This window comes from Chiroxiphia lanceolata, chromosome 4 (genome assembly GCF_009829145.1).
Source record: "Chiroxiphia lanceolata isolate bChiLan1 chromosome 4, bChiLan1.pri, whole genome shotgun sequence".
Lineage (NCBI taxonomy): Eukaryota > Metazoa > Chordata > Aves > Passeriformes > Pipridae > Chiroxiphia > Chiroxiphia lanceolata.
The window spans coordinates 49,660,193-49,687,110 of NC_045640.1; the positions used below are offsets into that span (position 1 = coordinate 49,660,193).

The following is a 26,918-nucleotide window of genomic DNA, read 5'->3' on the forward strand; positions in this document are numbered from 1 at the left end:
ATCCTGGAGGTACAAAGTATAAACTACTTTTTTCCTCACAGGATTAATTTCATGATCCTTGTCCTGTTTTCTAATGAGCAGACCATACTTTTCTGGAAACCTTTAATTTACTTTTTCAGCAGTTATTCTTACGAAGCTATCTTTCAAAGCTTAGTGATTCTGTGGCAACTCACTAATCTATCTTTTAGTATCCATGTGTACAACACTTTTAACACTTTTCATACAGAATGTTTTTCCCATCTTTTAAAGTTGTGGGCAATATCCTATTTAAAAATTATCTCGGAACTTGCTAATTCCATTTAGAAAAAAATAGAACTTTAAATTATGTGGATTTGCCAAAACTGCTAACTAAACCAACTGCTACCTAAAGCCAACTAAAGTAGCTTTTCTGAAGATTTCTTCAGAAGAAATAATTCCTAGGGTAAACATCAGTTAGATTCTCAAAATGTGCCATGGTTGCATTGGCAATCAGATAGTGGGACTGCTACAGTTGTTTCCAACAGGTGGGTATGTGTGTGATACAGCTCTCTATTTAGTGTTCAAGATGAGATAGATACTTTTTCTCCTAAACATATTATTTTTAGGAGGTGGATTTGCATGCCAAGAGCAATAAATTATAGAAAAGCACCCTAATGGCTCGCTTTCCAATTGTATTACAAATAATTCTGAGAAAGGGCCTTCCTCATTAAATAAAAATTGTCTGAATTCTAATAACAAAAACAATCATTAAGATAAATTATGTATGTAGTGAGTAGCAAACAAAGTGGTAGAATACTTGTCGCTGGTGAGAAAGCAATTCCATAGTACAGTGACATTAGAAATTACTTGGCAAGTCTTTATGTACAATGTATTTATTTAGTTGAAAACCATCTACTCTTGGAAGGAACTTCCTTTTCAACAGTTGTGCTTTGGCACAGCCCTAGGGACATTATGTCCTAGGATTGTTGACAAGAGTGAAAGTCCTCTGTATGTTCTCATCCCTAAGAAAACAAACAGTTAGTTCACATTCACTTTCATTCTCAGCTTGTCTCTCCTACTAGGATCATAGCTAAGAAGTGCTCATCCTTCTTTGGCTTTAGTATAAGAACTGTTGCATAGAACTTCCTTTCTTTTGCTCATCTGACAGGAGGTCTAACTGCTGATCCTTCCAGTTTTCTTCTCTAAGCATCTTTTGATCTTCCTGCCTGATAACCACCTTCTGTTCCATTCCTACTTCAGAGATCCCACCAGGTTTAGCTTATTTACAGATTTGCCAAGAGATTTTTCCCCCCTCATTTAATGTCACATGCCGAGATGTGGAAAAAGAAAGGGAAAAAAAAAGTATTTTTCTTCAAATGTTGAACAGAGGCCTAAATAGGAATAGAAAGGGGAAAACACCTTCAAAGTTGTACTGTCTTTAGTTCTGCTTCACTAGTGAAGATCCTTCTGTCTAGAGTTTATGAGTTTTACTCCTGATGTTTAAATAAGCAGTACACGTTTTCTTTCTTCTATCTGCCAAAGACAGGGTGAAACTATATAGTACCTAAATTTAAAATAGACAGTTATGTGGAAAATAGACATTTGTCAAACAGATAAATCTTTCTGAAGTTTTGAGCACTGGAATTAGGACCGGATTTTTTTAAGGTGTTAATTACGTAAACACACAAAGAAGCACACAGCAAAGTATTCAGGTTTCTAGGTGTATGTCTAGTTCCCAATCAAATTCATTAGCACCCCTGAAAATGTCAGCAGTCACATAGGGCTACCTACAATCACTGAGGACCTGTGGAGAACATGGATAGTCAGTTATCTTCAGAAATCTAGTACTTAGCTCTCTTGTAAAGTTCACTCTTTCTTTATATTAATGACAAAGAACAAAACAAATAAACCCCAAGTCAGCAAACCAGCCAACTGAAAGCCTGAATTATTTCTTATTCAATGAATGACCTCTAGTGGTCATTCATCACAGCTTTTACACCAGTTGAAATGCCAGCTTGATAGAGCTGCAAAAGATGGAGCATAAGGATCAGATTTTTTCAAAACTGTGTTCTATGCAATTTTGCTCTACCTCTGTCACTGTTAAAATCGTATTTTATTTCACCTTACAATGTGTGCACCCTGGGAACTCTGCAAAAGTTTTAAGCCTGAGTTCTAGCATCTGCACTGCCCCTAGCTCTTTCTCTTTCCTAGCCAGTACCTTCCTTAATCTACCTCTTTGAACTTTGTCAGAGACACCCTTCCATTGTCCAACACAGCCTTGAGTATATCCTGTTACTTTGATGACATCTGTTCAGCTTCTCATAACATCATTGTACTACCTGAAACTGGCACCAACCATCATCTCTCACTTCTGGCCAAAACAGATCACTTCATTCTGAACACTGATGGCACATGGAGTGAGTTTATTTGTCTAAAGAGCAAACTCAGCAGATGTAATACTTGCAACGTAATTGGGAGCTCTAATCCTCAGTATTGTGGGACATGAAAGGAAGTCCGAGTTAAACATTCAGCAGTATGTCAGAAAACAAGTGGTATTCTCATCACTCAGGGTTTTTATCAGCATTTCTGCTGATCTTTCTTTGTGGCTTCTTTAAACAGCTGTGCCACACTGTTCTGCTGGACATACATATCAGTCCAATTATTAACAAATTTATAAAAAGCTTTTGCTAAAGATAGAAAAGGTTCCCAGAAATATCTCCTCTATTCCCATCTTTGACCTATGGGACTTACACAGGACTTCCTATATTTTATTTTGAATGTAGATGAGCATATGTCTGCAACCCAAGCTGCATTACAGGGCAAGTATCCACATGATAATTTTGTTAATCTCAGGTAGCTTTTGACAGTCATCTTTTCCACTACACAAACCTGGTGACAGAGGAAAAATAGCACCTCCAACAGGAGACCAGTGAATAAGGAGTTTATGGTTAAAAGCCATTAGAGATTGCTTCATGACCCTATTTCTAGTGTTGAGAGATATTTGAAAGGAACTTAAACAAAATGTTTTATCTGTTTAAAAGACATTCTAAAGTTCTTGTTTACTAGAATGGTGTCAAAAGAAAAATGATTTATGTGAGAAATAAGGTTTGGAAACTCTGCTGACAGAACAGTGATGAGCCTTTTCTATGTAGGCAGCATAATCTACATTGAAAATGCTATCTTTCAAAAAAAAAAAAAGGAGCAAAACTGCAGACAGCCTGCACGACTACCTGAGTTACTCTGCTCTGGATATTTTGCAAGAAAAAAAAAAAAGAATAGATGCATCTTTACATGAGCATGACATGTCAGCAGAGTTTGATCACTATGCTTACTAGAGGAACAATTCCAATATTTAATGAATTTCTCCCCTAATTTCTCATTCATTTTATTGTAAGTGACAGCTGTAGGTGGATTCTAGAGAATGCTTCATTAATACTGTTTTTCTTCCTAGAAATAAGAGAACATGCATCTTAAAGGTAATATTTATAGATAAGGCATTTCTAGGTTTGTATATCAGTCATATACAAGTAGGTGGTCAGTGTTTAACCATTAAGTATTAAATGAAATTATTAGAGAATACTTCATCTCTAGTCTATAGTCAATTCTAATTCAGACATTCCTTTTATGTTATAATTGATGTCTGGAAGCTATTCAAAATAATCTTATAGAATCATAGAATCATTGAGGTTGGAAAAGACCTGTAAGTTCCTTGAGTCCAAATGTTAACCCAACACTGCCATGCCATTTAGCACCACTAAACCATGTCATCAAGTGCCACATCTACACATTTTTTGAACGCTTCCAGGGATGGTGATTCCACTACTTTTCTGAGCAGCTTGTTACAATGTCTGAGCAGCCTTTCAGTGAAGACTTTTTTCCTAATATTCAATGTTTTTTAATATTTTGAATCCTAAAGCTTGATTTATCTTTCTTATTTTAATTGACACCTTGGGACAGCATGTCTGGTGAAACACTGTAGTGGTGGTTCCTCCCATGCTGCGATGTACCTTATCTAAATGTGTGGTTTTACTATAATATTCTACTATACTATATATGCATATATATATATACATTATTTTAGAATGTTAATGTAATCATAAAAGGTGATCTGTTTTAGGAATTGCTGTTCAGAAACAGTTTTTTATCACCTCTAAGATTATGTCCTTGTCTGACCAATAGTGTCTGTATTTGCAGACATACTTCACATTTCACTGGTATATGGTCCGTTCATCAGGTCTTTTTCAACATTTTCTGGAAGGAATCATGCAGCTCCCCGCCTTCAATCTGTTTGGGCAGTATTGTGCATGCATGCTAATTAATACAACTGCACTTCCTTTTCTTTCAGTTTTTCAAACTCTAAATACCATTGCCTAATACTTCACCTGTGCTCAAAGCCTTGTTTTTTCAACCTTCAAATCAGAATCCAACAACATTTCTTCAGAAAGTAGGTGGCAAGAAAGATCCCATGATGGGATGGGACTCCTTGCTGGCAAGCAGCTGACCAAAGCAAAACTCCTATGCAGACCATTTAAAAAAATCTGCTGGTTTGCTCCCAGCCAATGAGTGAGTATTACAAGGGAGCCAAATGGACCTGTAAGAAGTCACTGCTGCATAATTAGGTGGGCTGCCTTTATTTTGGATTTAATTTACATCTCTTGCAAACCACCGTCTTTCCACTGTTGTCTCTCAGACTGCAGAATGAACAGTACCTATCTCATCAAAATAATTATAATAAAATAACAGCAGAATTTTAAAAAGAATGTGACCACAAATAACTTTGAGAATTACTCTCAAGCCATGTAAAACAATGTTGTGCAAAGCACAGGTAACCAAGGACACCCTAGAAATAGCTTTATAGTCAACAGGGGGAAGCTCTTAACTCACCTTTCCACAGCACTGTGCTGGTTCTCTCTCCATGCTTGGGAGACAATTGTGTGGGAGATTTTGCTGATTAAAATCCAGGCCCTGGCTCTGTCATTGTTTGTCATGGTCAGAATACAGCCAGGGACCATCTGTTGAACAGTTACTTGCAAGACAACATGTGGTATAATGTTCTAGTCAAGCCTAAATAAACAGCTGCAATTTTTAAATTTCTTAGTTACATTGTATTCATTCCATCTGACCTTCAAATTGCCTGAGAGCATTTCCAACTATTTTTTCTTGATTTCAGAGACATCATCTACCTTGCATAAGGATTTTAAGGTTTTATCCGAATATCAATACATGCTTTTAAACCAACACCTTAGTTTCTTTGGAAGGATGTCTTTCTGATATAGCAGGAGTAAACGTTGATCCACAAAGAGGGCCTTTTTATTTTCTGTTTAAACCATCAGAGAACAAACATGCTACAAGATAGATTGTGGATAGACTAATGGTTTTACAGTACATGTAATTCCTGTAATTACAGCACCATTCCACCTTTAGCACTTAAGTGCTAAAGCATTTCCTTCCTTGATCTAACATAAATGGACTAATATTTATACAACGAATGCCACTCCTGTTAGCATGGCATTGTCTACACCTTAAGATTAGCACCTGACTGCTACAGCAGTTCAGTTCTGGAAATAAGAACCCAAGAACTTCTGGTTCTAAATTCACAATAAGAGACATTTCCTAGAGCACAGCACGAGATTAGCTTTGTTTGCCGGGGAGATCTTTGTAAGGTGGGAGATTCAATTGAAACAGTCCTTGCCTTTCCAGTCACTCATGACAGCACCACCACTGATGCCAACTCTACTGCTTCTCAATTTCATCACCTCCAAGCTAAGGTTTTTCAGCAAAGCCTCATCTTACTTCAAAGGCAGGGAAAAGAGTGCTCTGCTCTGGCTGTGTCTTTAGCTTGCCCTGCCACAGAATAACACAACAGCCACTCCACACCTTCCCCTGGCCCACAGCTTTTCCTGAGGGGTGGAACAGCCTCTCCTCTGCGCGATACTGGAGAAGGTTGGGAGCACCACACACAAGAGAGAACACCTCCACTGTGCCACCTAAGCTTAATACCATAGTGGAGAGCGGCTGGGAAGCACAGGATCATTTAGATTGGAAAAGACCTCTGAGATCGCTGAGACCCAACACCACCTTGTCAACTAGACCACGGCACCAAGTGCCACGCCCAGCCTTTCCTTAAACACCTGCAGGGACGGTGACTCCAGCATCTCCCTGGGCAGCCCATTCCAACGTCTAATCACCCCTTCTGTGAAGAAATTCCTCCTAATATCCAACCTAAACCTCCCTTGATGCATCGCAAGACTACGTCCTCTCGAACGAGGTGAGCTGCGTTGGTGGGCGCAGGGCCGGGTCGCGGGCAGTGTCAGGGACACGGGCAGGACATGGCCAAGGGCAGTGACGTGGAGAAGGAGAGGGACAGGGACGTGGACAGGGACACAGACAGAGACAGCAGCATCTGCAGCGGCACCGGCGGCGGAAGTGGCGCCTGGCGCGGTCCCCGCCCCCCGGGCGCGTCACGACGCGGCGCACGCGCGTGTAGCTCTCCTGCCGCCGTCCCTCTCTGCTCTCCTCCCCTCCCCTCCCTCTCTCTTTCCCTCCCTCCCTCCTTCTGTCCTTCCCTCCCTCCCTGCCGCCGAGCCGCGGCTCCTCCCTGCACCACCTTTGGCCGAGCCGCGGGTGTGCGCAGACGGCACAGCTCCTCGGCGGCAGCGGCTTCATCCTCGCCGAGCATCAGTCGGGAAGGCGCGTTTTCCTCCCTCCCTTCCTCCTCCTCCTCCTCCTCTCGCTGCCCCCGCGGTCATGGAGCTGCCCGAGAGCCAGTGCAAGAAAGTCAAACTGAGCAACAGGGTGCCGAGCTGGGTGAGCGGGCGTGCGGCGGGTCTGCGGGCAGGTGGGCGTGCGGGGGGAGAGCAGAGGGAAGGAAAGACGGAAGGAAGGAAGGAAGCAGCGGCCGAGCTCCATGGTGATGTGGCAGTGGGCGGCAGCGGCAGCCGGGACGGGGGGCTCCCTGCTCCGGGCGGGGAGGGATGCGGGGCACAGGGCGCGGCGGTCCGAGCCCGGTAGCGCAGCGGCAGCCCGGCCGTGGAGCCCGGCCGGAGCGCCGTGGGGGCTCCTCTGGGGAAGGGCAGGAAACCTCTCCGGAGGGGACCAGGAGGTTGGAGGCTCTTCCGCCGTGAGCCCTCGGCTTCCAGCGTCTTGGAAGAAGGAAGGCTTAAGAATGCGATGTACAATGTGGCCATTCATAAACCTGGGTTGGCCAAAGACTGAGGTTCTTTGTATGGCGGGTGTGATGTGGAAAACTGTCGAGACAGGGCTTAAAAAAAAACCTAACCAAAGCCTTCGTTCTTGTTCATAAAGGTGGGGGAAGATCGGTTTACAGCAAAGACCAAAATGCAGCTATTTAGAAGATACATTGCAGGCCTTTGAGAACATTTGATAGTTTCGATGATGCAAGACAAGCGGGGAAAAAAAAGTATGACTTATTTCAACCAATGCTGAGCTGAAACAGGCGAGACATAAGATCCAGAAAACATTTGATATGAACATAAGAGTGTAAATCAGTCTTTGAAGTCTTGCTGTGAGTGTACAGGCCATACCTTTCCTATTAAAAGGAACTCTTGCCTGAAAAACGGGGAAGTTGGTATGGTACTAAAAACTGTTTGGTAGATGTTGTGCCTGTCCAAGCCTCCCCCGCTGTGTACAAGTTCACACTTGTTTACATAAGAGAGTAATTGGTAAGTTACATTCTTTCAATTTGCACAAGGAAAAAGCAAAATCAGATGTGTAGAAGATAATGAAATAGACGATGTCTGGATGGGGGTAACAAAGTGTATTTAAAAAGTTCCTCTGTATTATTTCATTTGTCATAAGCAAAGCCAAGATGGATTTGTCCAAACCAGGGAAATACATTAACAGACATGAAGTATTTGCTGAGTTCAGCTGAGGTTAGCAACCCCCTCTATGTTACGTGGCAAGCAGAGGAAGTCTTCCGCTTCTCCTTTTTTTCTTCAGAAGACCTCAACTGAAATGCTCTTTATAAACCAAGAAGCTTCACCAAGAACAAAAATGCTGCTGATTCACACGCTCCACAGACAAATGTTCTGGCACTTCTGACTCTGTGTCTGTTCAGCTGAGAGCAAAGTCAAAGCAACCTATTATACCCTAATGGAATCGGCAGCCCCTAGGAGAGTAGGCAGAGCCTTGTCTTCCAAAATCTCTCTGTGCGTCCAGCGCCATTCAAAATACACCTCTCTCTGTGGAAGTGCCTCTGTTGCCAAGCTCCCTTCTGAACACAGCAAACTCCCCAGTTACAGAGCAGCACATAGCGTAGCTGCAGACGCTGCCACTACACTAGCTTGATAGGAAGACATTTGAAACACTTTCTTTAGAGTGGCTTGAATTCCTAACACAAGTGTTGCATCATTTTGCAGGTAACTCCTAAAGAGAACTCGCTCCAATTCTTGTTCTTGAGAGCATATTCAGTGGAGTAATTTCTGGCTTTGTTTCTTGTCCATCTCCTCTGATGCCAGCCAGTGAGTCCACTGGTGAACAGGCTGTCTCTGCCTTTGGTCATGCTGTTAGTGCAGCAGGTGGCACATGAAAATACACTCCTCGTAGTATGGTCAGCTCTGAGTTGCTTGTATACACAGTACTGTAGAAGATTCTGGCTGATTTCTGCTGCTGTGATTTTTGAAACTGTCCCAGCTTTAGAGCATCTGGCGAGGGTGATATAGTCTGTGCAAGTGGCAGGAGAGTGTGCATTTGGCAGATTGGGTGGTGCTACATGCAAAGGTGGCAAACTGCTTTCCAGTGGGCATTGTGAGAATCAAAGTAAGAATTTTTGTTGTTAGTGGGAGAAAATGTAGTGCTGTAGGCTATGTTAGAAAATGGTTTGGGGAATTGTTAGGTTTTTAAAGACTAAAGGATCTTATTGCTCAGATATAATTTCTGGGCTTGCCTTTCTTTTCCCAAGCACAGTTGTCCAAGTCAAAGCACAAATTTTCAAACCAGAATTTGAGACAGTAACTATTGGAAGGTATTTCTGGCAGATCTTTTGGTAAGCAGGTACTGAAACCTCATGTAAATATGCAGTTTTAGTGTCAGTGGTAGTTGAATTTTTGTGTTGGAACTATATCTGTTCTCCTTGCTTGTGTTTGTACGTAGACAAAGAAAATGGGCAATGTTCCATCTGCTTGAGTTGCTGTTTGGCCGTTGAGCCAGTTTGGAGGGAAAAAAGAAAGCTTTGGTTGAATTATCAGAGGTGAAGAATAAACGTCATAAAAATGTGTTGTTATCAGGGTATCCCTGATAACAGAGGCATATGGTGAGCAAGTTAGCAAATAGCTTAAAAAAAATCTGTGGTGATTGGGAAATGAAGGGCACTAAAAGTAAGACTGCAATTCAGAGATGAGGCTACTTATGTGCTTTTGTGAGCTTATGGGAGTTCTTAGCTTGGAGAACCAACGATGTCATCCTAGAGGATTGGAATTAGTCACAGCTTCTTCGGTATATACAGTTTGTATTACACAGTTCCTTCCTGATACTTCCAACCCCAAAACTGTCTCAAGTTGATGCTGTAGCTTGGGGTGTGTCTGCTTGCCATGGAAAGATTTACTTCCTTCCCCAGAGGTCTTGCTTTGTGATAAGTTAAAATTTAATGTAAAGTGACTGTAAAAGCACAATGTTTCGTTGTTGCTCTGAAGTAATGAAGAATAACTTCAGTTTATACCAGTGTATATGCCATCTGTCTGTTAACTATGAAACAATAAATCAATAATCTCTTCTTTTGGCTGTTTTTTGATCTTGGCATTGCAACTTGGGTTTGCTTTTCTTCATCTGGATGCCTATCTGAGTTCTTACATGAAAGGTATTAGGCGCTAATAGTCTGGTTTGGCTTTGGCAAAGAAAAATTATAGATGCAACTTGGCAAAATATCAAGAAAGATAATAAAAAAATTAGGTCGTCTCTCTCAGCAAATCTGTACATAGAGAAATTGACAGAGTATTTCCATTTGACCCCCATCATCTTTCTTTCTTTTGTTCCTGTGGTTTTTGGATGTCTGTGTTTATTTCCCTGGACAACTACCTGCAAAGCTAAAATTTTACCTTTATGCCAGAAAAAATAAACTGCAGAGTCATCCTTCCTTGCTTTCTTATCATTGCAGCTCTCCAGTGCACATCTATGAAAGGCTTGTTTCTTTAATACTCCTTTTTTACTTCAGGACAAAGATATTAACCTGTTTCAGCAACTCAGATTTCATGTGAAGCAAACTGTAATGAATCACAGTGGAGTAAAGCATTATTTGTGTTTAACATGTTGAGTAGGAGGGAAAATATTAACATGCAGGATTTTTCGAAGTAATGCAGATGCACTAAATTTGTATCTCAGGGTGGAAGACGTATTTTTGTGGGCATGTCAGAGAGGAAATATCCAATGGTTGTAAAAAAGCAGTAAACCTTTGTGATTAATACCCTTTTTTCAGTAGCCCTTTTACAAAAATATAGTGTGTCCTTTCAGTAGTGACTATTATAGTGAATATAATAGGCTAAGAATTTTAAAATAGCTTTTTCAAAGGGTACTTGTGCATTACACTGAGTTTTTCTATTACACATTTTCTTATGTTTAATTTCTTTTAACATTGATAATACAGATCTCCAAAGTGAGTGATGCTTTGACAGTGTGTAAGAGGAAATGACTATTCTATATTTCTGATATCATTATGGATGGCCGTTTAATTTCATCAGTTGATAGTCATCAGATTTTATGTAGTAGAGTTTGAAGACTGGCTAAATAATTTAAGAGCACAACCAGTATGATCCAGTGAATATTTTTCTGTGCCACATCAGTATTGGTAGTAAGTGTACATGTCAGGGATAGTAATTAAAAACTTATATTGTTGAAGATCTAATGTTCAGCTTTAGTTGCTCAGTGGTAGTAGCAAATCATTTAGAAGCAAAGTGGACATGATTAGGCAACTGCTTTTTTTTTTTTTCCTCAGAAACAGAGAATGGCTTGCTAAATTATTAACTTTTTAGAGCACGTCTATAAAAAGTGGTTTTCTGTTGGAAGATAAGGGGGATTTTGGTACTGCTTTGCCCAGGAGTAGCACTGAGCTGTCTTGTTTGTGTGCAGATATGCAGATACAGAAGGTGGGGTGGCTGGCAGCATCGGATGTGTTTTTGTATGCATGCAGACTGTTTGGGCACTTTAACCTTTAGTCTTAGATGCTTTTGAAGTACAGATAGATTATTGTCCCACTGCTGAGCCTGCTGGCTGCTCTGTTGCATTTGTGTGCCTTGTCTTCTAGCAATCTGTTGGCCTTCTCCTTGCTGTGATTTGTCATCTCTGCTAAGTTGTTATTAATACCTTTTTTTGTGTGTGTGTGTGTGTCTTTTTCATTATTTTAAGAATCCCTCTGGCCTGCTCCCTCAGCTTTTCCTGTGTTTTGTAAACCTAGTGTAGTACCCTGATTGGTTTCAGAGCAGCTTTCTTAGTTCCGGAAAACAAAGAAAACTGATGTTATGGAATGTGGACTGGAAGAAGTCTCCTTGGATGAGACATTTGACCTCCAAAATATGAGTCTGATAATAGACTCATTGTCAGGAGTCAAAAGCAAAGCATGTGTGTTTTTATGTCTTAATGTAAGAGAGCTAACTGAGACAGTGGCATGAGATCTGTGCTTTGAGACTGTCTGCTATTTGTCCAGTGCCTGGTACAATCCAGTACAACTGGAATTAATGAGAAAGAATGTTGCTATTACTGTATTCATTTGAATGGCTGTGTACATTCATTATGCATGATGTATCTTTTAATTGAAGTACTTAAATTATTTTTGTTGGTTTTAATTCCACAATTTATGCATTTGCTCACTGAAATCTCCAATTTTATGTAGCGTGTAATTGTTTCTACTATAAGAAGAAATACTTTGATTTTTTTTGACTTTTGGTTTTAATTGACCATATTGCAATGACTTTGTGCACAGAACAGTTCTGTTTTAGGAGATAAATTAATCGAAGATAACATGATCGGCAAATATAACTTCATTTTTTGTGGTTATAACCTGTTTACAGGTCATGGTTTCTTATAGTTGCTGGACTATCACAACTGAATTATAGTTATTGTATTTAAATCTTGAACATTGGTTCCTATGTTGAGTTTCTGTTTGTATTAACTATTGTTATAGTTGTGTATAAAATTGGGGACTTACAATCACATAAATTCCTGACTTCCAAAGAAGTTATAAACTTTTGAATAGAAGAATGATGCAGCAGCAGTCCTTGAAGCCACAAGTAGATACCATTTTTCTCTTAGCTCTATTTTGTGGTGTCTCCCTCTAAACCTATGAACAGCTCTCTATTAGTTCTCCATAGAGAAATATACTCCCTTCTTTCTTTTATATTAAATATACTGTGTATTTTCATTTTCAACTGGCACTGATACAATGATGGAGGAGAAGATAGTGCAAATATCTTGCAATATGTCTGTAAGCACGAGAAGTCAAAGCAGCATTACACATCCACTAATCCCTCTCACACCTCAAACACACACTCACCCCCTTTTTTTAAAGCCTTCTCTTTTGTTTGATTGTTCATGCTCTGTCTGGCTGTCTAAGGTCTTGATCTTTTACAAACAAAGTTCATATAGTTAGATACCTTTAAAGCCTAAGGGAATGCCAAGGCTGATCTTCCTGAGGGCTCCCTGACTTTGGATTGTGAAATGTGTTTGACAGTGGTGTCATCTTACTGAAGATATTTGTAGAGCAAGTCCTTATGATTAATAATTTTAAGAAACTCTTGTAACCAGCTTTGTTTTAATTAAAATTATGTTACAAAAAGCCCATCTTTTAAAGTAAATTCTTTAATAAGTTCCTTAGAAATAGTACTTTCTTTTAATATTTAGAATCTATGATAAATTCTCTCTTCTGGAGACTGAAGAGACCATACATAAAGGCAAAGTAGTTTGGAAGTGTCTGCTGAACTCAAACTTTGAAGAGACATGCATAGTTTGCAATGAAAATGTCTCTTGAGAGTTAAAAATAAGCCAATGTTTGGCTGTTTTATGACAGAAACTTTTAGGTCAGAAAAAAGGAGAATCCGTTTGATCTTCTTAGACTTAAATTCATAAAAACACAGACTCTTAGAATGGTTTGGTTGGAAAGGGACCTTGAAGATCATCTAGTCCCAATCCCCCTGCTGTGGGCAGGGACACCTCTTACTAGACCAGGTTGCTCAAAGCCCCATTCAACCTGACCTTCAACACTTGCAGGGATGGGGCGTCCACAGCCTCTCTGGGAAACCTTTTCCTGTGCCTCACCACCCTTACAGTAAAAATTTCTTCCCAATATCTAATCTTAACTAGCTTCTGTCAGTTTAAGGCCATTCCCCCTTGTCCTGTCCCTACGTACTCTTGTAAAAAGTCACTCTCCAAGTCTCTCGTAGGCCCCCTTTAGGTTGTGGAAGGCTGCTGTAAAGTCTCCCTGGAGCCTTCTCTTCTCCAGGCTGAACAACTCCAACTCTCTCAATTTGTCCTCACAGGAGAGGTGCTCCAGTCCTCTGAGCCTCTATGTTCCCTCCTCTGGACTCACTCCAACAGGTCTGTGTGCTTCTTTTGTTGGTGGCTGCAGAGCTGGTTGCAGCATCAGAGATTGGGTCTCAGAAGAGCAGAATAGAAGGGAAGAACCACCTCCCTTGATCTGCTGCTCACGAGTTTTTTGATGCAGCCCAGGGTTCAGTTGCCTTTCTGGGCTGCAAGTGCACACTGCTGGATCATGTCTAGCTGCTTGTCATCCCCAAGTCCTTCTGCCCAGAGCTGCTCTCAATCCATTCTCTTCCCAGACTGTATTTGTGCTTGGAATTGCCTTGACCCAGGTGCAGGACCTTGCACTTGGCCTTGTTGAACTTCATGAGGTTTACACAGGCAACCTCTCAAGCCTGTCAGGGTCCCTCTGGATGGCATCCCTTCCCTCCGGCGTGTCAACTGCACCACACAGCTTGGTGTTGTTGCCAGTCTTGCTGAGGGAGCACTCAATCCTACTGTCCCTGACACCGACAAAGTTGTTAAACAGTGCCAGTCCCAATACTGACCTCTTGAATACTCAGCTATTCACTTGGACATTGAGCTATTGACCACAGCTCTTAAGAGTGTGACCGTACAGCTAATTCCTTATACACCAAGTGTTCCCTCCATCAAATATGTGTCTCTCCAGTCTTGAGACAAGGATGTTGTGTGGGACAGTGTTGTGTGCTTTGCACAAGTCCAAGTAGATGGTATCAGTTACTCTTTCATTATCCACCAACACTGTAAAGCCACTGAATTTGTCAGGCATGATTTGCCCTTAGTGAAGCCATGTTGGCTGTAACAAATCACCTCCTTATTTTTTTGTGTCTTAGCACAGTTTCCAGGAGCTTCTGCTCCTTGATCTTGATGGGCAGAGAAATGAGGTTGATGGGTTTGTAGTTCCTCAGGTCTTCCTTATTTCCCTTTTTAAAAATGAGGTTATGTTCCTCCTTTTCAAACATGACCAGACTGCTGTGACTTCTCAAATATGATGGATCGTGGCTTAGCCACTTCCTCCACTAGTTCACTCAGGAGCAACAGATGCATTTCATCAGGTCCCATGGACTTGTGCACCTTCAGGTTCCTGAGAGGGTCTCAAACCTGGTCTTCTCCTACAGTGGGCAACAGTTCTTCATTCTCCCAGTCCCTGCCTTTGACTTCTGTGACTTGGGCAGCGTGGCTGGAGCACTTGTCAGTGAAGACCAAGGCAAAAAAGTCATTGAGTACCTCAGCCTTCCCTATGTCTCGGGTAACAAGTCTCCCTTTTCCTTCCAGAGAGGGTCCACATTTTCCCCAGTCTTCTTTTTATCACCAAGGTACCTATGTAGAAACTTTTCTTGTTGCTTTTGACATCCCTGGCCAGATTTAATTCTGTCAGGACTTTAGCTTTCCTAACCTGATCTTTGGCTGCTCAGACATTTTCTCTCTATTTCTCCCAGGCTACCTGTCCCTGTTTCCACCCTCCCAGGAGTTCCATATTCATCCATGCAGGTCTCCTGGCTTTTTTTGCCTGACTTCCTCTTTTTGGGATGCATCACCTCTGAGCTTGGAAGAGGTGATCCTTGAATATCAGCCAGTTTTCTTGGACCCTCTTCCATCCAGGGCTTTATCCCATGGTGCTATATCGAGCAGATCCTTGGAATTACTTGAGTAGAAGTCAAGTCTAGCAGCTCTAGCAGTTCATCTGTCTTTTCATAGTTGATTTTTCTTAAACAAATTGTATTTGAAAGTAGTAGTTCATTGACCTGTGAATCCCAAGCTTCACAGAAGGAGCACAAGGGATGTGGTTTGCTATGGGTGACACTTCTAATTTCATGTGTCTCCTTTGACCAGTTCAGCAGCTGATGGAATTGGTATTGTTTTTAATTCCATTTTCCTGCCTCCAAGTCTTTATTTGTGCCCGTGACTGAATTTCAGTATGGTTTGCCAACTCACCCTTTAGAAGTTAAAGACCTAACAAACTTCTTCTTTTATAGGGAATGCAAAGGGCAACCAATGTTACCTACCAAGCTCATCATGTCAGCAGGAATAAAAGAGGCCAAGTGGTAGGAACAAGAAGTGGTTTTCGTGGATGCACAGTCTGGTTAACAGGTACAGTCATGGATTACTGAGGATCCTTTTGTTTTAGTTACTCTCCTGAAAAGCTACTTCGCTGTAGCTCCTTTTTGCATGCTGAGTTGAATGTTTGTGAAATCTAAGACCTTGATGCAATTTTATTACTATTTTTAGGTAGACTAGCAGGAAATTGCTTTGGGACAGATAGTAATTTGAAAATGCATTTTGTTCAGTGCACTGGGAGGGTTGTTTTTCTTGATACTGTCTGCTACTTAATTCTGGTTGAATTTGGGAAGGTATAGAGGGCCTCTTCTCTTTGGAATGTTCTTGTCTCCTTGGGTTGAAATAACTTTTTGGTATAAACCTGTGCCTTTGGAAAATAATTGCATGTTGAGGCAATGCATACTGGGAGCTATTTTTGAAATCAACTCTGTGGGTTTTTTTCTCTGAATTGTTTTGATTGTAAAAAGAGGGGGTAAATAATTCTGGAAGACAGTTTTATTTCATAACTGTGAGGGAATTTTTTTGTTCTGCCTTTCAAAGTTCTTGGAAGCTTTAATATATTTCCTTTAAAGTCACTTTTAGTTAAAACTGAAAATAAAAAATCTAACAAAATGTGTAAATGTGATTGGTTTGTAAACCATTTAAAGCACTGTTGTATTGTGACACAAAAGATCTTGACAGAGTATTAGAGAAACTTACTACATTAAGTAAAATTTGTTTCCACTAGCATTAGTGAAATGTAAAGCAGTAGTTGATAACAAATTGCTGAGAGTCATTCCAAACAGATTTGAGACAGTAGCTTGCTGTCATGTATTTCTTTGGTAAAAGAGTGGAGCTCTTTCTCTCCCTGTTTCTGTCACATAGCTCCAGGCTGTCTCTCAATGCTCAAATGACCTGGTAGGCTGCCTTTCTATTTCTCCTGGTAATTCATTAATATCACTTTGAAAAAAGTCATGATAAAAATGTTTTCTCAGTTATCTACATGGCAACATTTTCCAGTCAACGTTCTTTTAAAACAAGTGTAATCTTAATGCTCAATTTCCTTTTCTTCAGGAAGAAGGGTGGTGGTAAGGTATTAAGTGTGTGTGGGAAACTGGGTTATTGAAAGTGTTGGAACAGTAATGTTAGGGAGTGAAAAGGACTGTAGGCATGGTAAGTAATATTAACCATTCTAGAACTGTGCAAACATGATTCTTCAAAACTCTGTGAGGTGTTGGAATAACAGATGAAATGTTGGTAAACTCCAAGATTCTCTCACCTCGTCAGCACTCATGGGGTGGGGGTGTATGGAAAGTTCTTTCAGAGGTTGTTTTTCATTTTTAAGGCGGCCTTTATGTGAGAGCTCAGTTCTAATGAATGTTGAGTCAGAGGGTCCTAGTAAACAAAACCCTGAGGAATGTGTCAAAAATATGGAAAACCACTATTTTCATTTGCAAAATAATATGCAATTTTGAGAGTGTAAGTTATTTTAAAGACTTGTCAGCTCGAAGACTGTTTTTAAAATTCGTTAATGTATAACCTTAACTTTTGCAATTCATTGCATGTTAAAGACCAAATGGTGTGTGAAAAGCTAGAGTATTTGAGTGAATAGCAAGCTAGATGTGGGGACAAAAATGGCAAGTCAAAGGCTGCATCAGTGAGGAGTAAATGACTAAGTTGTTGTAATCTTATTTCGAACTATCATGTCTATTTTCTGTGATGGGGGTGTACTTAACTGCTGCCAAAAGAAGATTGTTCTGTTTTCTGCCTTGTGTTTCTTCTCTTTTCTTGCACAAGTGGTAGTGCTTGCTCAAGCAAACCTTGAGCTGATTCAACTTGCTAAATCATCAGTGAACTTACCACAACCTCCACACACACATGAAAGGGAAAAAAAGAAAGATGGGGAGGAGGGAAGGCTAGCAAACCGAGTTGGCTATTTGTAGTAATGGGCACCAGAGGAAACAATACAATGACTCCTTTTCTTTTAGTTTAGTTGTGTTTTCTTAGAACATGCTTGTTAGCATGGAAGTAATACCAAACTGCTAGTTTGTGTGATTATTTTTTTCTTCTTTCTTTGAAAGTTAGAATAAATCTTAATCACCACTAATAAAGATAAAAACATTTTTCTTCAGCCACTAGTGCTACTTTTTTTTTATACTACCATTACCTTTTTTTTTTTTTTTTTTTCCTACGCAAAGGATAAATGTTGTCTTATGAAGATCTGAGTTTGTACTCCATTTAGGAATTGACTTCTTGGTATAAGCTGAAGTGCAAAGCATGTGCTCCAGCTAAACCGAAATCTAGTCTGAAAAATTATTTAAATAAATTTCCAACTTCAAACAGTGGGCGTTTTAGGACCAGCAAGACTTCTCAAATATTTAAAGATTTGTTGCCAAAGATTCTGAATTGCACCAGAGTTTGATATTATAATTTTCTTTGCTTGTTACTAACACATGCCAGTTAGTGGATCATGACTGCTGTGTGAGAGTTTTGAATGAGTTTGATTTTGTCAGTGGTGTCTAATTCAGTGCTGTTATTCTACAGGGAGCAAGAACAAAGTGTGGTTTTGGCCTGATTCCATTTCTTTTGATGACTAAATTCACTTCAATATGAGATCTTTTGTCATGTAAACATAACACCTTAACTGTGTTTGGTTTCTGAATTTAGTGTGCTAAGGTAGTAACAATTGCCAGCAGCAGCACTGTGGAAGGTGCATAACTTCTATAAGCAGCAGCAGCTCTCAAGGCCAGACTCTTTGACCTACTTCAAATTACACACTTAACGTTGTGCCTTACTCTCCCTATACCAACTGTCTGTGTAAAAGCATTGCCTTATATTCCAGGTAAGCGTATCCGAAAGGCATTGCTACTGATGCCTGTCACTTTGAGATTTTCATACTAGCAGCGGTATGTGTACTACAACTTGCCTTAACTTGTTTCTGTGCTTATAACATATATTTATGTTGTTACTGAATATTTTAGGTCTATCTGGTGCTGGGAAGACTACAGTGAGCATGGCACTGGAGGAGTATTTAGTGTGCCATGGTATTCCATGCTACACATTGGATGGTGACAATATTCGCCAAGGCCTTAATAAGAATCTGGGTTTCACACCAGAAGATAGAGAAGAAAATGTCCGTCGTATTGCTGAAGTTGCTAAATTGTTTGCAGATGCTGGTTTGGTGTGCATTACTAGTTTCATCTCTCCTTATACTCAGGTAAATGTGAAAAACAATGTGAAAAACATCTAGATGAAGAGTAGGAAAAATACAAAGCACAAAATGTCACTCAGAATTTTAGTTACAGAAATCCCTCTCTGAACTTAGCCAGAATCAAATACTTGCTTGTTTTTTTGGTGACAGTTGTGCTTTATGGAGATTATTCAAATTAGAAACATTAAATGTGAAAAAAGTTTACATTAGTTGTATAACTAGAACTGTCCTTCAGTCTATTAAGGCAGAATTATTACTCTAATATTAGGAACAAGGCCAAATGATGCTCCAAGTAAGACTCTTAAAATGACAGTATCCTGTTTGATCCAGTACTTTATAAATATGAAACTACATTTAACCTGAAGACTCAGTTAAATTGTTTTTAAAAGCATTTTTTCCTTTAGTGAATGAATAGTACAAACTTTATTTTTACCAAGTGGCTTAAGGGAAAAATGTTTTAATTGCCTGTAGTTCTTTTTACTTTATCTCATATTGTGTGTACAACATGACATTATACAGTATTGAAAATCAACCTAAATCCGTGTTCACATTGTTTTGTGAAGACTGTTTTCATCTGTGTACGAGAACATAGATGGGAAAGACAAAAAGGATGTGTGAACACCCAAGTATCTTGAAGAATGACACAGGGGCTTTAAGCTTAGACGTTTGTAACATGTGTTATTCATGAAAATAACGTATGTTATTTCTTTGGTTATAGTGGTACAAACAATTCTTCCCATAATAATTCAGGGAACTCAAGATCCTCCAGTAAAACAGAAGTCTTTCAATATGAGGAAAATAACCGTATTCAGTAACAGATGGTTTCAGTGGATTTTTGAAAGCTTTTTTTTTTATCTCCAAGTGCAACTCACCAGTTCTTTCAATGCTTGGCAAACCATAGAAATAATATAATAGTTTGACTACACAAGTCTTGTCAGATTAAAGAATGTAGAGAAAACTGGGGCTCTGGAGAGGAGGATGGTTATGTCAGGAGAAGCAGGTAACATCTCCTCTTGACTGTACTCAGCTAGGTGGATGTAACTCCTAAGATATATATAGATATAGATATATATGTATAAAAAATCCTGCACTCTATGCCTGCTTTTGGTTTTGTTTTTTTTAATAAATCAAGTTAATGTAAAATATCTCATATCTTCATGTCAGCTTTTACCATGTGATGTACTGTAACCAAACTGACGCAGCTTGCAGGGCATCAGTTGATCAAATCACGTTTCTTTTTTCAAACTTTGAAAGCTTGATTACATTTTGCTATCTGTTTCTTTAAAATGAACTTCGGAAGCAGAAGGACAGTAACAATATGTGGGTGCAACCTTTTCGGATTTTTCTTCTGTTTTCTTTCAGGATCGTAATAATGCCAGACAAATTCATGAAGGGGCAAGTTTGCCTTTTTTTGAAGTATTTGTGGATGCTCCATTGCATGTCTGTGAGCAGAGAGATGTTAAAGGACTCTATAAGAAGGCCAGGGCTGGAGAAATTAAAGGTGAATCTAAATGTAGTCATGTCCTTTCTACATAAGCGAAACACTGGTGTAATTTGACTCCATGTGAGTGGATGTGCTCAAGTCTGTGAGTGTACCACTCTTAAAAGCAGCATGGACTTGGGACAGCACTGAGAAGAAAATTGGGGTCGATTTCTAACTCATGGAACTGACTGTTTAAATATGTAGGACGGTAAAAGGGCAAAAGTATCTGGCCTCACACTGAAAAACCTTGAGCAAATGATAGTTTCTGTTGCAACCCCTTATGACTGAGAATTAATCTGTCTCCTCTGTGTGTCCATTGACTGGTTAAAAAAGAACCTGATTCTTTCTGAAGTCTATGAAGAATTGCTAGTTTCTTCTAAGAAGTAAAGCATGATCGCTGTCTCCCTGTAAAGACTGTTAAGAACTCTTCTGAAGAGGCAAACTTTTACTTTGAAATTAATGTTTTGTTCCAGTGCCCATGAAAATGATTTCATATCCCCAGCCTCGGGTCAAGACTTAAGTATAACCTGCAATAAAAAGAAGCTTAGCTATGCAATCATTCATTGCAAGTATTATTTCAAGTGCTTCTTTACTCTGTGTTACATTTAGTTTGCAGAGATTGATGATAGCTCTTTTAACCCCTGTTTAGTAGCAAAACAGTTTTTAAAGTGATCGCTTTCGGGGTGGAATTTGCAGATGCTGTAATGATGATACTGTTAATCAAAAGTGATACAAACTTCAGGAAATCTAAAACATTCTACATGAGTGGATGCTTGATTCTTCAGAAGTAGTGGCTGCTAGTACTCCAGAATATCATGTGAAGGCCAGAAATAAATAAGACTGAACTAAGGTTTGTTCAGAATCAAAGCAAAGATGGCTTGAGCTTGCATGATACAAAGATACAGCTCTGTACAGAATCCTTATTTGTGCTGTAGAAAGTCCTTAATATTTTGTTAATTTTACAAGCCCTGTAATGGAATTGTGTTAACTGTAGAAGCGTTAGTGAAGTATATAGTACCTGAGTGTGTCTAGCAGTGGCTGTATCTTATGACCTCTCTGATATTTGAAGGATGAAAGTTCAATGAACTTGCCGGTTCCCAAGGAATGTCAGCAACTGTTATCTTCTTTTTCTCTGGCAGTGGTAATGGGACACTTTCTTTGCCTCCTATTCCCACTCCTGCAGTAATCAGATCCTTCTGGTTTTTTTGGAAGATACCAGCCTTGTCTTTATTACTTGGGGTACTGCAGCAATTGATGTTTTTATTAGATGGGGAATTAAGCTACAAAGTTTGAGGGTATTTAAACCTGAAGTGAAAAACTCGAATTTTAATGTTTTTATTTGCACTTGTGGAGGATGCAGAGGCTCAGTTGCTGTAGCCCAGCTGATATTCCTGCTGCAGATATGACTTGTAGTGCTTACAGTCTTTTCCCTTGGCCTTGATTTTTCCTCCTTGTTTATGCATGGGTGGTCAGAATCTCCACTATTTCAAAGCAGGTTGCTAGCCAGAACAAGTGTCACTGGTAGCTTGTACAGTCTGTGACAGTTGTTATAACTATAATAAACACACTCATCAATCTTACGTTAGCAGCTATCTTGAGTATATTAGCTAAACTAATGTAATAGGTGTTGGAATTCCTTACTTCTGAGTTCTGCTTGGTGGTATGAGCGTAAATTTACATATATACTGGAAGTTCATAATATTCTTTATTTTTTTTTTTTTTAAAGAGCCACAATAACAGCTAATGATGAAGGACAGTGAATGGATGACTAACTCTGGGTTGACGTACACAGTTCTTCTGCCAGTGCTCCTTTTCTATTCGCAGTATAAATCAAATAGCTTTACCAACAAAAATATACTTTGTGTGTGCTGCAGAATGCTGAAGTTTGATGCAGTCAGATAGTAGGATTAGCAGATAGTCTGATAAAGAAAAAACCTGTTGATTTCCCTAAGAAATCCTGTATTAAGGAAGCTGAAATTCTGTGCCCTTGGCCTGTTGTGTTGGTTTATATCTAAAAACCTGTCTGTGAACAGTGTTAAAATGGACTCATCTTCTGGAACAAGTCACCTAAGATTTTTTTTTATGTTCTCTAGGTTTTACTGGGATTGACTCAGAGTATGAAAAACCAGAAGCCCCAGAGCTTGTGCTGAAAACTGATTCCTGTGATGTGAATGATTGTATACAACAAGTTGTGGAACTTCTTCAAGAGAGGGTGAGCAGAAATGGAGACATATCTTAGTAACTTTTTTTGAAGTATTTGTGCCTTCAATCTGAATGTACCTGCTGGGACAAGCAAAGGCAGTAATCCCAGCTTTTAAACTTATCCTATTGCTTGTTTATTTTTTAAATGTAAACATTGCAACAACATTGATGTCTAAGTGAAAAAAGATTTGGACAAGTGGAAAATTAATTTATATTAGTTGTCATAACTAATAAATGGAAGGGAGAGAAGGCTGTCTCAGTTGTTACGGAACCAACAATGAATGCTGATTTACAAATGCTAGCAACCAATTTTAAAGAGTCTGAAATTTTTTACTTTGTCTCTATAGCGTAGAAATTAATATATACTGTAGATATGAAGAGACAGGGATGCACTTACACAGTAATTTGAGCTGACTTAAATAGGGGATGCTTTTGTCTGGTTTCCCTTGTTTCCGCTGTTTTTCTTGCACTAGTAAAAGTGGTCCTGCAATTGTGTAATGAACAGTTCAGGAAGCTGATCTTCTTGACATGGCTGAGTTGAGTTTATGTTTCATAGCTTCTGAAAAGGTAGGTCTCTTTCCTTGTTCATGCCTGCAGTCTACACCATTCCTTTTGAAGTCTCTGGGCCATCTCCTGTTGTCTGATAAGTGGATTCAGCTCATTACTCAACCCTACTCTGAACAAACCTACCACAGAAAACAAAACTGACAAAAAACCCCCAAACCCAAGCCTAAAAGTGAAGGCAACCATGAGAAGGCTTTATCCTCTTGAAACAATACACCCAGAATTTGCTAATCCTCATGTAGAAGAAATATGTCTCCTTACATTTTTATCTATAGTCAGTGGGTAGTGGGATGAAATTTCAGATAACTATTTTAATTGAGATACTCTTACAGACAATTATTCATGCTTTTTGGTTTTTTTTTGTGAGATAGATATTCTGGAAAATTAGGGTATGGACAGTAGCTTGAGTAAAGCTCCACCAGGTATTGAACTTGATACAATCAAAAGGCCTCATCATGTAGCCAGCATTCATCAAAAGACCTCATCGCTGTGCCAGTACAACTCTGGAGAAATTTAGTCTCTTGTATTGAAATTTTCAAGAAAACTCTTCATAGATGACTGCTTGCTCAAAATTACTCAGGAGATAGAGAGGGCAGAAAAGCACAGGAGAATTCTAGATTTTTATCCTACTGCTCATATGAATGTTTTGAGCTGTGTAGGAGTCATAACTATGGGAGGTGGCAATTCCTGACTGTGGGGGGCCCTGCGTCTCCAGCTCCGGAGAACAATTCAGTATGTTTCATAGTTGTAAAAACCAATGTTACATGTGCCAAGACAGTGATCTCTAAAGTCTTGTATTGGTACACAGTGCTGAATGCTGGCTCCTAGCCCAGTCAGCTTTCCTTAAGGCACATTTTAGCACTTTTTTTCCCTTTCTTTGAAGACAACAGTGTCATGAATGGCAAGATATCTTAGTGGTTACTTAGTTCAGTGAGAGACAATGAAATCAAGGCAAGGCTAAACAGGCATGTCTTGTTCTTAGACCATATTAATGCCATGACATCTTGAGAATATAATTTCTGTAGATTTCCTGTAGTTTGAATGAGCCATGTCTGTGTTCTTGTTTGGTAATCCATTGTGATTAGTAAGGCAAAAGACTAAAGGCCAGCAACATTAAAAATAATTTGGGATGTTTGTTTTGTTTCGATAACAGTGAAAAAAATTGGGAAGAAGTCTGCTCAAAGTATAGGTAAGGTCTGTTTGTATACTAGTTCAAACAATAATGGCAGTAAGGGGAAGACACCTGGAAATGTTGAGAGCAGCCCTGGGGAGAAGGACTCAGGGATGTTGGTGGATGAGAAGCTCAACGTGTCTCAGCAATGTGTGCTTGCAGCCCAGAAGGCCAACTGTATCGTGGGCTGCATCAAAAGAAACGTTAGCAACAGGTTGAGGGAAGTGATTCTCCCTGTCTTGTGAGACTGTGCCTGGAGTACTCTGTCCAGATCTGGAGCCCCCAACATGAAAGGTGTGGACCTGCTGGAGTGAGTCCAGAGGAGGGGGACACCAAGATGACTAGAGGGGTGAAGCACCTCTCCTGTGAGCACAGGGTGACAGAATTGGGGTTGTTCAGCCTGGAGAAGGGTCCAGAGAGACCTTATAGCACCTTCCAGTACCTAAAGGGGGCCTACAAGAAGGCTGAAGAGGGACTTTTTATAAGGGCATTTAGGGATAGGACAAGGGGTAATGGCTTTAAACTGACAGAAGGGAGTTTAGATTTAAGGAAGAAATTGTTCATTCTGAGGGTGGTGAGACACAGGAACAGGTTTCCCAGAGCAGGTGTGGATGCCCCATCCCTGGAAGTGTGAAAGTCAGGTTGGATGGGGCTTTGAGCAGCTTGGTCTAGTGAGAGGTCTTCCTGCCCATGGCAGGGGGATTGGAACGAGATGATCTTCAAGGTCCCTTCCAACCCAACCCATTCAGTGATTCTGTGATTCTATGAAATAAATTGTTTGGCATTATAAAGCCATTTCTCACCATTATGAGAACATGTGCCTGTGCTGCCAAAAAGACTGCCTGCATACTCTGCTGTAATAGCAAGAGTATAGCCATTTGCTCAAGAGATGCTATTTTATGTGACACTTGTGAGACCTTGTCTGGATACCATGATCAGGTTTGTGCCCTTCTCCCTCACCCAGTAGAAGGCAGACATTGATGTCCTTCTGTGAATCGAGTGGAAGGTCACCAAGATAGACAGGCAGAGAGCAGTTGGGCACTGGAACAGGCTCCCCAGGGAAGTGGTCACAGCATCAGACCTGCCAGAGTTCAAGAAGTGTCTGGATGATATTTTCAGACACATGGTGTGATTCTTGGGGATGGTCCTGTGCAGGGCCAGGAGTTGGGCTTGATGATCCTTGTGGGTCTCTTCCAACTCAGCATATTCTGTGGTTCTGTGATGCCTATTATTGTGCCATCATTTACATGAATGCATTGACAAATAATTTAGTAATATTGTGTAACTTGTCCTTTGGTAGAATTAAGCTTTGAGTAAAATTGCTGCCTTAAAATGGTCGCTAGATGGCTTGCTAGCCTAGCATTTTCCTAAAATTCATTCAGTTGAAGACCCGTGGATTCCTTTTGCTGCTGGATTTGTTGGATTTTTTTAAATCTAAGTTGTTGTTGTAAATACCACTTTTATGTGTGCAATGGAGTCTAGGTTTACTAATCCTAGAAGTTTTCTAAATGTCAGACACAGTGTCACTAGAACTGTCTTCAAGCTGTTTACATATGTATAATGAAGTAGGTTGTTGACAGAAACTGCATTGTGAAACCTTTGTTTTGCCCATTAGTGGGGCACTAAACCCATGATAATATCTGAAGAGATCTTTTTAATAGGCACATTTATTTTAAGCTATTGATGTTTTGTAAAATTAGGACATTCTAGCACGGTAATGAAATAGGTTCCAGAGGGAAATCTTCTGTGAAGCAGCATAATGTGTGCTTGTTCATTATACTGTTCCTTACAGGAGGCAACACCTTCATTTGATTCTGGGCTTACTGCTGTGGCAGGAGTCTGCTGCAGCTCTTTGGGCAGTCTTACTGTCTAATAAAATCTGCCTCCGAAATTATGTCTGATATGTAATGGACTGAGCTTTTCCTTATAAAACACTTTTTCTAAATGCTGGTTTAATTTGTTTTCCTTTTATTTGTCTTTGGAGATACGAATTATTTAACAGCCAGTGAGACTCACCACATCTTTTTACTCCTGCAGTCATTTTATGTCCCACTTGCTTTCATCATCCCACTCCCTTTGTTTTTCCATGGAGGTAGTGCCTGATGTCTGATAAATACAATAAATTCCTGAGCTAACTGTGTTTTTTTAGGGGTTGGTATATACTCTGCTATAAGGGTGAGATTTTTTTCTCAAAAAATAAAACATTACTTTACAAAGGTTTCCAAAACACTGAAAAATGTGTTTTAAAAAGAACCATCAGCCTCTTTTCACTCATTTTTTGCTACTGAACGTCAGTGGAACACTTGACTCAGTTTTGACATAGTACAGCATCTGTTGTTGGGAGGAGACTCTTTACAGTTTTATTGTGATGGCCTTGTCCTTTTTTTTAATTATTTTTTTATCCTTGTGTTCATATCTTATGAGAAGCGTGAGGTCTTGAGTCTTGAGCACTGTGGAGCGAGAATGTCTTGTTTAATACACATGGAGGAAAACTGATTATTTTTTTTAATAAAAAATTGATGTTCTGGTCATAAGGCTAGATTTCGGTTCATTGCATATATATGCACAGATAGCCTCACACTTAAATATTCTAAGTGTTAGCATATAGATTAGGATACTGGTGTTATCATTAGCTATAGGAAATACATTTAATTTGTACTTCTGTATTAATAATTTTCTGTTGAGAAGGGGCTTTATTTGTTTTACCTTCAGCTTACCATATCTAATGTATCTTGTATAGTGAATGACATAAATTTATAAATGCTCAGTCCCTAAATATTTTTTTACTT

At 39.7% G+C, this 26,918-nt stretch overlaps 1 protein-coding gene and 1 long non-coding RNA gene across 4 annotated transcripts in view; one reads left to right on the forward strand and one right to left on the reverse strand.

The window, feature by feature from the left end:
• The window catches only part of PAPSS1 (3'-phosphoadenosine 5'-phosphosulfate synthase 1), a 56,894-nt gene that overhangs the window by 9,861 nt on the left and 20,115 nt on the right, over positions 1-26,918 (forward strand). For 2 of the 3 annotated variants that reach the window (XM_032686484.1, XM_032686485.1), the window contains exons 4-7: positions 15,438-15,552; positions 18,480-18,715; positions 20,072-20,210; positions 22,286-22,404. In XM_032686484.1, the coding sequence (XP_032542375.1) occupies positions 15,438-15,552; positions 18,480-18,715; positions 20,072-20,210; positions 22,286-22,404 (609 nt within the window). Of the gene's footprint in view, positions 1-6,475; positions 6,766-15,437; positions 15,553-18,479; positions 18,716-20,071; positions 20,211-22,285; positions 22,405-26,918 lie in introns of those variants that run through there. The other variant, XM_032686483.1, reaches the window with a different exon arrangement.
• Positions 89-6,284, reverse strand: LOC116786142. The gene is made up of 4 exons (XR_004356838.1): positions 4,843-6,284; positions 3,291-3,405; positions 1,635-1,762; positions 89-1,522 (listed from the first exon to the last, which is right to left on the reverse strand). It is a non-coding gene; the product is annotated as an uncharacterized LOC116786142 (long non-coding RNA).